Source organism: Monodelphis domestica, chromosome 6 (genome assembly GCF_027887165.1).
Source record: "Monodelphis domestica isolate mMonDom1 chromosome 6, mMonDom1.pri, whole genome shotgun sequence".
NCBI lineage: Eukaryota > Metazoa > Chordata > Mammalia > Didelphimorphia > Didelphidae > Monodelphis > Monodelphis domestica.
In genome coordinates, this window is record NC_077232.1 from 71093831 (window position 1) to 71106227 (window position 12397).

Genomic DNA, 12397 nt, shown 5'->3' on the forward strand with positions numbered 1-12397 from the left:
CAATAGGTCTTCAATAGCAGTGTTGTTCTCGTAGAACCAGGACTGGTGGTTGCGTTGTTTTGGGCCTAGGACTGCCTTTGATGTTTCCTTCACTGCGTCTATGAACTGGTTCCATTTCTCGTTTGAGCTTCCAGTGAGTGGTCCCTTGGCAGACAGCTTGTTGTCCAGGCAGGACTGGAATGTTTGCAAATAAGATGGATCTCTAAGATGACTCAAGTTGTAAAATGCGTAAACTGTTTTGGATGGCGAGGCGCAATGCGCATTTGAAGAGTTGCTCTAACCAATTGGTGGTCTGTCCAGAATTCAGCTCCTCTCATGGCTCTGGTGATCTTTACATCCTGGATGTCTCCCGGGCATACAATGATGTAGTCAATGAGATGCCACTGTTTTGATCTTGGGTGCATCCACATTGTTTTATATTTGTTCGCCATTCTGAACACAGTGTTCGTGATGGTGAGTTCGAACTCTGAGCATTTGCTGAGTAGCAGTAGGCTGTTGTTCATTTTGCCCATGCCATGTTTGCCGAGCACTCTTTTCCATCTTTCATTGTCCTGGCCAATGTGGGCGTTGAAGTCTCCCAGTAGTATCAGCTTGTCATTTGTGGGCACTGAGTGCAGGACGGCACTCAGGTCAGAGTAGAACTGCTCAATGGTCTCCTCTGTGCTGGTCAGTGTTGGGGCATATGTGCTGATGATTGTGGCATACATTATTTAATGTTAATTCTCTTTTACTTTTCCAAGTTTAGTCAACTTATTAAGTATAATTTTTTAGTCTATGATTCTTTTTTAGAGAGTTTTAAGGTCCTAGACTACTGCTTAATAGCCAGAGGTTAGAAGTAAATTACAGCACCTACTGTGCTGGGCTGTTGTGAGGACCAAATATGATCACTTTTGTATGGACATGGCACATGGTGGGTACTATATAAATACTTATTTCTTTCCATCTTACCCCCAAAGAGGTGGGGCTTATGGGGGTACTTCCATGTACAGAATAATTCAAAAAGTCTGAATGGCAGAATTTTTTTCCTTGCACCCGATCTTTGTCAGCACAGTCAGCAAATATCTATTGAATGAATGGATGAATGGTTTATTAAATAATTGATATTTAGTAAACACCCACAACTTATTGTATCTAATGCAACTGGAGCCAGTGCAAAAGAAAAAAAATTTTTCTGTGCTTTTTGCTAATGGCAGAGTAAGGTGCTAGATTGTTTCCCACTCAGCAACAGTTATAAAAATCACAAGATTTTTGAGTTCGAAAGAACCTTTGTGGTAATCTCATTCAATTTATATTCCCAAATATATTCCTACAAAGCATTAAATAACAAGTGGCTATCCAGTGGGTGATTAAAACCACCTATAAGGATGGGGAACTTCTTCTGATGCTAGTTCATTTCACTTAGAGATAGTGCTGGTTTTTAGGAAGATATTCCTGACATCAAACTTAAATTTGTTTCTTACAACTTCCACTCACTGTTACTGATTCTGATCTCCAGAGGAAAATAGAATGAATCTTCTTTCCCTTCCATATGACAGCCCTTCAAATACTTGAAGACAGCTATAATGGTCCCCTCAGTGTTTTTTTTTTTGCCAGGATAAGTATTCCAAATTAAATTATCCCTCAGATGATATGGACTCAAGACTCTTCTCCATTCTGGCTGCTGTGCCCTAGATGCTTTCCAATTTACCAATGTCCTCCCTAAATCCTGGTACTTGAACTGAATATAGTACTGCAGGTGTGGTCTGATCAGGGCAGAGGATAAAGTGATGATTACCTTATTAGTCCTTGAATCTGTGCCTCTCAGTGTAGTCCAAGAATATATCAATTTTTTTTGCCTGACATATCACACTATTGACTCATATTGAGACTGCTATCCAGTTAAACCCCCAGATCTTTTTCAGATAAATTGTTCCCTAGCCAAGTCTGCCCTCTTATATTTGTGAGGTTGATTCTCTGAATCTGGATGAAACTTTATATTTAACCTTTTAAAACTGAACTTTATTTAATTTGGCTCAATGTCCTTGCCTGTCAAGATCTTATTGCTTTTTCATTGTTTCTCCTTGGCTCTGGTTCTTACTTGACTTAAGAATCTGGCATCATTTAAAAAAGAATACTGGATCTGGAGTCAGAAGACTTGTGTTCAAAACCCTGCCTTGCTATTTGCTGTATGACTTTTGGTAAGCCATGAGTCTCAGGTTCCTCATCTGGGGCATTCCTCCTGCCCTTCACTTTTATGTATTTTTATTGCCGGCAAATTGGTTTCAATTTTGTTTCTTTGGAGAGGCTTAGCACTTTAGATTCAAGTTTTTCTATTCTGACAATTTTTTGTGCAGGCTATAAATTCTGGTTCCATGATTATTTCTCTGTTGAGCTATTCATAAATACCCTGCTATGGTTCCATGTTTTCTTGGAAATCCATAGGGTCCTCTCTCTCACCACATACTGATTCATTTTCCTTTGTCTTGCAGTCCTTATTCACATATGTTTGGACTTATATCCTGGAGATGTCTTGGAGGCCAGATTCCTTTGTGTTATTACTATTTTCCCAGTTGATTTATCTGCTTGTGCTCAAAGTTTTAAACTGAGTTTTTCTTCTAGTGATCTTCAATGATTTCAGCCTTTCCTCCTCCCTTCCCTTATATTGCTCTATTTCTCACTTTCTGACTCCTTCCCCTTTAATATTAGATCACCTAAGGACTGGATCTCAAAAATTTAAATTAAATGATAGGGAATTTAGTTTTCATTTGCCTCAGTCCTTGCCCCAAATGAATTTTGGGGGGATAGACTGGCCTCATATGGATGATCCAGTCTCTTTTATTTCAGGTCCTCTCCCACATGTAGGCATCCTTCCCAGAATAAATCCCTGTTCTTTGGTTGAATAGTGCAAAGCTGAAGACATGTCTCTACTTTCCTATACCACCACCTCCACATGGAGTATATCTGTGACAGAAGTGAATTCTCTTGTTTGTTGCCACAGAATGGAATGATGAAAGGAAGGCAAGGGGTGTGCTGGCAGAAGCTCCAGTAGCATCAAGAGAACTACTGAGTGGATCCCAGAGTGGGGTTCCATTTTTCAGGTTTATCAGGTTGGCAGTGGAGGGATTAAGGATTGGCCTTCTCTGTTGTTAATTCATTAGGTGGTTATCTTACTAGGGTTGTTGGTAACTTAGCCTTTAATAACAGATGGAAATACTTTGTTTTTTGCATCTTAATCTTTTCTTTTGAAGAATTTTGAGAGGTTATGAGGATTGGAGAAAATAGCTAGATTTCCATCTTGTTAGTCTTGTGACCCTGTTGAGGTCTTCTAAAGTTCTGTGTTAGCTGATCCATAGTTGCATCACCAATACATCTGAACATCATACCATTTCTGCCTTTATCCAAATCATTGATAAAAATATTAAAGAATTTATGAGAAAGAATGCTGTTCACATTCAGAGAAAGAACTGTGAGAACAGAAATGAAGAAGAAAAACATAGATTGGCCATGTAGTTCTACAGGGATATGATTAGGATTTTGATGTTAAAAGATCATTCTGGTGCAAATATTTTTATTTATTTATTTAGAGAAACTTTTATTTAATTAAGAATATTTTTCCATGGTTACAAGATTCATGTTCTTTCTCTCCCCTCCCCTCAACCCCCTCCTAAAGTTGATGTGTAATTCCATTGGGTTTTACTTGTGTCATTGATCAAGACCTATTTCCATATTCTTGATATTTGCATTAGGGTGATCATTTAGAGTTTACATCCCCAATGATATCCCCATCCACCCATGTGATCAAGCAGTTGTTTTTCTTCTGTGTTTCTACTCCACATTTCTTCCTCTGAATGTGGATAGTGTTCTTTCTCATAAGTCCCTCCAAATTGTTCTGGATTATTACTCTAGTGCAAATATTAATAATATGGAAATAGGTTTTGAACAATGATACATGTATAACCCAGTGGAATTGCTTATCAACTCCAGGAGTGGGGGGAGGGAAGAGGGAAAAATCACAAATCATATAACCATGGAAAATATTCTAAATAAAAAAATTAATATTATAGAGCATGGGGCCCATTACTGATCCCTGGGTCATTTCTCCTGCTGAGTTATTATTGACCCTTAACAACTATTATTCTGGTGAGGTTGACATATTATAGGGAAGTATAAAGGGTAAAGGGAAATTATTTATATAGTGCTTCCTGTGTAACAGACACCGAACTGTGTTTTACAAATATCTCATTCTGTCTTCATAATAATTTTAAGAGGTAGGTGCTATTATTCTCTCCACTTTACAGTTGAGTGAGACTAAGACTGAGAGAAATTAAGCAACTTGTCCAGGTCAAACATATAGTAAGCCCCTGAATCCAGATTCAAAGAATCAAATGTTCTTGACTCCAGACCCAGGACTTTAACCACTATACAACCTAGTTATTATAATTTGGTAAACTTTTAAACTAAACATAAACTTTGAGTTTGTTTCTGTATGATTTCTTCCAACCCATTTTTGATAGGTTTCAGCTATATCACTTCACAAAACTCACAAGTGTCAGCCCTCAGATGCCCATGTCCACAAGCAAACTTTAGGTTTTTGTCGAGATAAGGGGCCCCATTTAACTGTATATCTTCTGGTACAGTAGAAGCTGCTGGCAGAGAAGACTGGATCATACCACTCCTACTCTCATGGAACACCTAGTTTCTGCCTGCCTAACTTGCTTGTGGGACTGAAAGCCCAGGTCCAGCAGAGATGGGACCATTTATGTATTTCTTAACCCTTTACTTGTATAAAAATGTGCTACTGTTTTTATTAGGTTCCTATCTTTTTTATGTGCTGCTATCAGTTTTTAAGCTTTGTGCCTCTTATCCGATTACTCTTATAAACCCCATGGCTTTCACTGATTTGATTTTTTTCATAGCCTGATGTTTTTAAGAAATGCATATGTTGTGTTATATATTCTCAATTAATCTGATTATATTATGGTATAGTCCATATCTTTCCTTGCTTTTTGTAAGAATAGCTTGAAATATTTTCTCAAATGCTTTATTGAAATCTTGGTAAGCTCTATGACAAATGTGCCCCCCTCCCCTTTTTCCTGAGTTTATTAGGCTTGTCAAAAACGGTAATGTTGTATCTGGCATGGTTTATTTTTGATGAAATCTTACTGACTCTTCAAAATGACCCCTTCCCTTTTTACAGATTCTCTACCCATCTCTTTAATGATCCATTCTAGAATTTCCCCCAAAACTGAAAACAAGCTCATCAGCTTTTCCCCCCCTTCTTCCTCTTCTTGCCTTTTTTGTGAAGAGGGGGCAGTTTGGGGAGGGAAAGAATTAAGACATTTTCTCATTTCCAGCCCTTTTGTACCTTTCCTATTCTCTCTTTCAAATATCCATGTAGTTATTTAGAAATCTCATCTCTATTCTTTTGGTACCAGAAAATGTAGTTTATCTGGGCCAAGTAGCTTAGATTCATCAGCGGTTGGATGCCTTGATACTATCTCCTTATTTATCTTGGTTATCAACTCCATGTTAGTCATTCTTCTTCTATCACTTACATTACGTAAGCCATTTTCATTGATAAAGAAGATAAACTTTACCAGTAATTGAGCAGCTCTTCCTTCTCTCTCTTCATCATTGCATCTATCTCAGACTCTGATCACATCATTTTATTTTTTTAAATTACACTTGCTTTTTGTCTTAGAATCAATAATAAGAATCGGTTCCAAGGCAGAAGAGTGGTAATGGCTAGGCAATTGGGGTTAAGTGACTTGCCCAGGGTCACTCAGCTAGGAAGTGTCTGAGGCCAGATTTAAACTTGGGTCCTTCTGGCTCTCTATTCATTGAGTTAACTAGCTGCCTGCCTCTTCAAACCTTTTATACACCTTTTTCTTTTCCCTAACATAATTAAAAAAAAATTTATTTAATTAATTTAGAATATTTTTCCATGGTTGCATGATTTATATTCTTTCCCTCCCCTCACAAAGCCAATGAGCAATTTAACTGGGTTTTACAAGTATCATTGATCAAGACCTATTTCCATATTATTAATATTTGCATTAGAGTGATCATTTAGAGTCTACATCCCCAGTCATATCCCCATTGAACCATTGATCAAGCAGTTGTTTCTCTTCTGTGTTTCTGCTTCCATAGTTCTTCCTCTGGATGTGAATAGTGTTCTTTCTCATAAGTCCCTCAGAGTTGTCTTGGATCATTGCATTGCTGCTAGTAGAGAAGTCCATTACATTCAATTGAATGACAGTCTCTGTGTACAATGTTCTCCTGGTTCTGTTCCTTTTGCTCTGCATCAATTCCTGGACGTCGTTCCAGATCACATGGAATTCCTGTAGTTCATTATTCCTTTGAGCATAATAGTATTCCATCACCCACAGATACCACAGTTTGTTCAGCCATTCCCCAAGGGCATCCCCTCATTTTCCATTTTTTTTAATTGTTAATAATAGCTATTAGTTTAATAGCATTTTAAAATTTGCAAAGTGCTTTACATATATAGTAACCCATTTGATACTCAAAACAACCCCATGAAGATATTTCCATTTTACAGCTGAAAAAACTGAGGCTGAGAGAGGTTAAGTGAACTGCTTAGGGTCAACCAGTTACTATAAGGCTGGACTTAAACTTGGGTCTTCCTGATTCCCAATTCAGTTTTATCAAACATACTACTTAGTGACTTAAAATATTCTTCTTTTTTTCCATTTGAATTAGTTTATTTAGTCAATTTAGAACATTATTCCTTGGTTACAATAATCACATTATTTCCCTCCCTGCCCTCCACCCCTCCATATCCATAGATATGGAATCTATTTCCATATTGTCAATGTTTGTACTAGGATGTTCATTTAGAGTCTACATCCCCAACAATATGTCATCAACCCATGTATTCAAGCAGTTGTTTTTCTTTGGTGTTTTTACTCCTACAGTGTTTCCTCTGGATGTGGATAGTGGTTTTCCTCATAGATCCCTCCAAATTGTTCAGGATCACTGCACTGCCACTAATGGAGAAGTCCATTACATTCAATTGTACCACAGTGTATCAGTCTCTGTGTACAATGTTTTCCTGTTTCTGCTCCTCTCAGTCTGCCCATTCCTGGAGGTCATTCCAGTTCCCATGCAATTCCTCCACTTTATTATTCCTTTGAGCACAATAGTATTCCATCACCAACATATACCACAGTTTGTTCAGCCATTCCCCAAGGGCATCCCCTCATTTTCCAATTTTTTTTGCCTCCACAAAGTATGCAGCTATGAATATTCTTGTTCAAGTCTTTTTCCTTATTATCTCTTTGGGGTAACATAGCCTTACATAACTCTTAACCAAAGCTAACATAGCTCTTAACAAAACTAAGATTGTCCTTAGCTTTCTTTGATTAGTCCATTCCTATTTTAATATTCTTGTCACTGTTTTTACAATTAGTACGATGTTGTGTTTATCTCAACCATTTTTTGGTTACCATCTTCTGTACATTTCTTCTTATTTAGTTGACATTTATTTGGATGTATTCCTTGAGTACCACATCTATTTCTTCAGACAATGCATATTTTTCCTTTTCATTGGAATTGTGTCCTTTTGTGGCTTAAGAATTTAATTCTTGAGAGTTTCTGAGATCTCCTGTACTGACTGACTTTTCTGTGTAGAATTTTACTACATGCAATCCCTTCTAATCTTCTTCTAAACCCTTTGACAACTGCTCTTCTCAAATCTAAGTAGCCTTTTCTTTTTTATAAACTCTAGGAGAGAGTGGCCATTTTGTCCTCAGTAAATTTCAGGTGCTTCCTACCCTGGATTAGTAGTGAAATACTCTGTTGGGCTTTTAAAATCCTTTGCAAATGAGCCATTTCTTACCATTCTAATCTCACTTTTCTCTTAAAATACTCTGCCATCCAACAATATTAAGTTCTTGATTTTCCATGCAGACAGTATTCAGGCTTTGCCTCCTGAGTTCTCTGTGCATTTTCACTAGTTGTTTCCCATATCTAGAATGTTTTCCTTCTTAGTCCCCACCTTCTGTCTTCCTTCAAGACTCAGTTGAAATCAGACTTTCTGCAAGAGGTTTTTTTCAGTCTTCCTTGCTGCTAGTATCTTCTCTCTAAGATTATTACCAATTTATATATCATACACCCACACAGCTGTTTGCATGTTGTCTTCTTGATAGATTGTGAGCTCCTCGAGGGACCATGTTTTTACTTTTCTTTGTCTTCCTACTTTTGGCAAGTAGGTGACATGGTGAATAGAGTTCCAGGTCTGAAGCCACAAAGACTTCCTGAGTTCAAATGAGTTTCAGACATTATTAGCTATGTGACCCTGGGCAGGTCATTTAACTCTGTTGGCCTTAGTTTCCTCCTCTGTAAAATGAGTTAGAGAAAGAAATTACAAACCACTCCAGAATCTTTGCCAAGTAAACCGCAAGTGAAGTCACCTAGAGTCAGAAATGACTGAATAGCAACAAAATGTTTAATATAGGGCTTGGCACATACTCGGCATTTAATAAATGTTTATCGATTGAAGATTCTCATCACTTCTACCTCAGCATTGGGTTCCTCCTCCCTATTTGTAGGATATAGAATAGCATTTTCCCTTGTTTATTTCTCCACCTTTTGAAGGATAAAATTATCATTAAACGATGTCAAGAAGTTATTATCTGCTCTGTTTTTGGCAGAGAGGGAGAGAGAGAGTATTTGCTTCAGCATAAAGTCTTAATAATTGAAGTCTGCTGTCAGTACTCTATCATGTCTCTGTGCCAAGTTTTCGATCTGTTTATTCAGCTCCTCATCTAGTTCCTCTGTTGATCCAGGGGGTCAATAATGTCCTCCAATGACACAGATGCTTTCTCCCTCTATTTCTCCTTCCATTGTTCTCTACTTAATTGTTTTCTTCCTTGTTCCCCTTCCCACATCTCCCCCATTTCCTAGATTTTCCTTCCTTGGAATTTTTCACAAGTATAGCTTCTTAATGTATAGTGACAATCTCTTCCCTTTTACATACTTTTTTTCTTTAACTAAACTTTGTTGATATAGTTTGTTTTTTAACTACTATGTCTCCCAATTTATCCTTCACACCTCCTTCTTCTGTTTCCCAAGACCCATCTCATAAAAAAATTAAAAGGGCAAAAAGGCAACGCAGTGAAACTAATCACAATATATCGAAAAATTGACACATGGAGCCTTCCATACACATAGTCTGCCATCCCTACCAACCTCTTGTGTTTTTTTTTAAATAAGGTATTCCAGTCATGAGTTTTATCCTATCACATTTCTATGATAATTATGAGGTCAAATTTAGTTCCTTACTTTAGGACTTTAATTTCCCTTATTGCCTAAATGTTGCAAATTTTACATAGATATTTGAGGCCAGGGATTTTATTATTGACCTGGATTTTGTTTCCTGTAAATTATGGTTGTCTCAGAAGCCATTCTTGTCCCTTCATGGGATCCAACTTGGTGGATATATTTTGGTTGTTTTCTTACTCCTACGTTATTTTTATTTAAAAGTCATTTCCGTTATATTTTGAGACACCATGCAAACACATTTTTACCAGCTTCAATTAGGTATACTCTATTCCTGTCCAGGAGTGTGTCACTCCTTTATTTTAAGCTATGGTCTACAATTCAAATTCCATATTCATCAGCCATCTTCTCAGCCAACTCACATCTCAAGTCATTTCCCTCTTTGATTCCCTTTGTATTCAAAGGACAGCAGTAAAGGAAACAAAACTCCTATCTCCAAGGCCTCAGGTTTTTTAAGACTTCATAATTTTTGTCAGTACCTTCATTTCCTTCTGCCAGATCATTTTTGTCCAGGAAAATCACAAGCGAGTTGTAGTCACTGGGTTTGACGAATCTTAGGATATTTTTCTGTTTTAGATATTCATCTCAGGAAAACAACAAATCTTTTTGTTGTTATAAGATCAAAAAATAGTTGCCTCAGTACTTTTAAGCAAGGAGTACTACCACTAGTCCTATTCTGCTAACTTTGGATGTTCTCTCTCACATAATAGCTTTTGTGGGTCTCCTTTATCATTCCTTGGAAAAAAGAAGTTGCTTCACTTTCAGAACATCCAACTTTCTCCTTTTTAGGAAGAACTTCAGCTTTTGAAGTTCATGTGTACAATTGTCCTTTTCGTTTTCTTAAGCCTTTGTGTGACCCTTCTATTTTCCAAACTGAAGAAGGCCAAATTTCTTCTCTGCCACTTCCAAGCTTTTTGCTCCTTTAAAGTTTTTTTTTTAATTTAATGCCTAGTTGTCTTTAATAACCTGGAGTGTGGAGTGAATCTTCCTCAAGTTTTATTTTCTCTTATTGGAGAACATAGAACATAGCAATCTCTTAACTGTGGCAGAAATGCACACCAGCACACTCAATGCATCGCTACAGATTTTTTTCCTGCTTTCTGTACATATTGAGATTACCAGGCTATTTTAAAATTACTTTTAAAAAATTCCTTGTCTCCTAAGCACCCCTGTAAGATATTATAGGATTTTATTGCAGCTCTTAACAACTTGATAGCCACACCTAGTTTTCTAGGTCCCAATAATAGGCATACTTTCTTTTTATTTATTCTACTTAGGTTCTGACCTCTTTTCCTTTGCCTTCTTTTACATTTTTTTCCCTCAGAGAAGTCAGGTGTAAAATTTGAAAATAGAGATTATTTTCCTTCAACTTTTTCTAACTTTTCTTCAAATGTTTCCTCCACAAATCTAGTCTCTTATCTTCTTCTCGTCTACTAAATCCCTAAGAAATACTTTGGTAATTTCCTTTTTTTTAAAAAAATTATCTCTTCTCCTATCCATTCCACCAAAGGGACAAATTAGAAACTCTGATGTATTGACATTGACTAAAGCATCTTTGCTCTGGGAGCTACACTTGCTCAGACCCAATGCCAATTTTATATCAAACTCTAAAGAAAATAAACAAAATAAAATAAGGGCCTATATTATGAAGACACAGTGCCTGACAGGCCAATGCTACTTGGGGTCTGTTTCCTGATTTCATTATTATCACAATGGAGCTTGGGGCTTTAGTCACCTGGCAGGTCTGAAATTAAATAAAAATGTTTGGAAGCATATGACAAGCCCTATTAATTTGGCATAGAAAATGGTCTGAAGATACAATTTTTGGTCAAGGGTAATAAGTGCCCTCTGTCACTAGAGATTTTCCTTGGAGGACTAGGCATATCTTCTTGCTGGGAATGTTATAAAACACATGGGGAAAATGCATATAACAGTAGAAAGAGTCCTGGGTTTGAAATGAGAAGACTTTTAAGCCCAGCTCTGCTACATCTGACGTATTTGAAGATAGTGGATCGAGTACTGGAATCAGAAAGACTGGAGTTCAAAATCTCACCTCAGATACTTATTAGCTATGTGATCCTGAGCATGTCACTTAGCCTCTGCCTGCATAAAACTGGAAAACCATTCTAGCATCTGCCAAGAAAACTCCATGATAGTTGGTCTATTGGATCAGGAAGAATTGGATAGGACTGTGAATCACTCAATAACAAAGTCAATTAACCTTTCTGGGACTTAGTTTCTTTATTTTTAATAGGAAGAGTTTGGAGTAGACACCCCTAAGGTCCCTTCTAGCTCCAAATCTATGATTCTATTATCTCCCTGTTCTGGAGCGGTTTGGAGTAGTTGACCTCCGTGGTCTCTTCTAGCACCAGGAATTTGTGATCAAAATATGCCTCTTCAGGCTCTAGGCTTCTCGGGTTTTACTCTAGTAAGCTAAAGAAGTCACTGTCATGCATCAAGCTGATTGATTCCACAGGTAGTCATTTTCTGTGTTCCTTCTCTCTCTGCAGTGACTCTCTCTGCTGCTACTCCCTCCTACTTCAGGGGTTTCACCTTGATTGCTCTCAAAGAGAACAAAGAGGGAGATAAAGAGGAAGACCATGCTGGGACTTTCCAGGTAGGAAACCTTCCATAGCTGTCATCCAAATCTCCATTAAATTACTTGATTCCAGAAGCTAAATGAGGCTTGACTCACTTGGTTGATGTTAGCATGTTCTACCATTAGTTACAATGTGTGGTTAAAGCCTTTAGAAAACTACCTCATCCTGATTTTAAAATATATACAAATGTAACTTTGTTCTTTGTTTGGTAATTCCTAAGTGTAAACGAAAGGAGAGAGACTGCCAAACTGGATGGAGTTCAGAAGAAAGACAGCTGAAAGGACTATATAGGAAACAGAGAGATTGATTTATGGGCAGAGATTAAAAGAATTAAACATGCTTTGCTTGGATACTTGGAGGAGCCTGGGCAAAGAAGGAGCTTAGGGAGGGCCTGATAACTGTCTTCAAATGTCAGGATGTGTTTGATTTCCTGTAGGAGGAGAAGCATCATTTAACCTTATTCCAAAGGAGAGAAATAGAAGAAATGAACCAAAAGCAGAACAGGAATAATACAT

General features: G+C 37.4%; 1 protein-coding gene across 1 annotated transcript in view; it reads left to right on the forward strand.

The window, feature by feature from the left end:
* Positions 1 to 12397, forward strand: part of SPON1 (spondin 1) — a 444045-nt gene that overhangs the window by 14017 nt on the left and 417631 nt on the right. The window contains exon 2 of the mRNA XM_001377891.5: positions 11793 to 11899. Within this exon, the coding sequence (XP_001377928.2) occupies positions 11793 to 11899 (107 nt within the window). The remainder of the gene's footprint in view (positions 1 to 11792; positions 11900 to 12397) is intronic.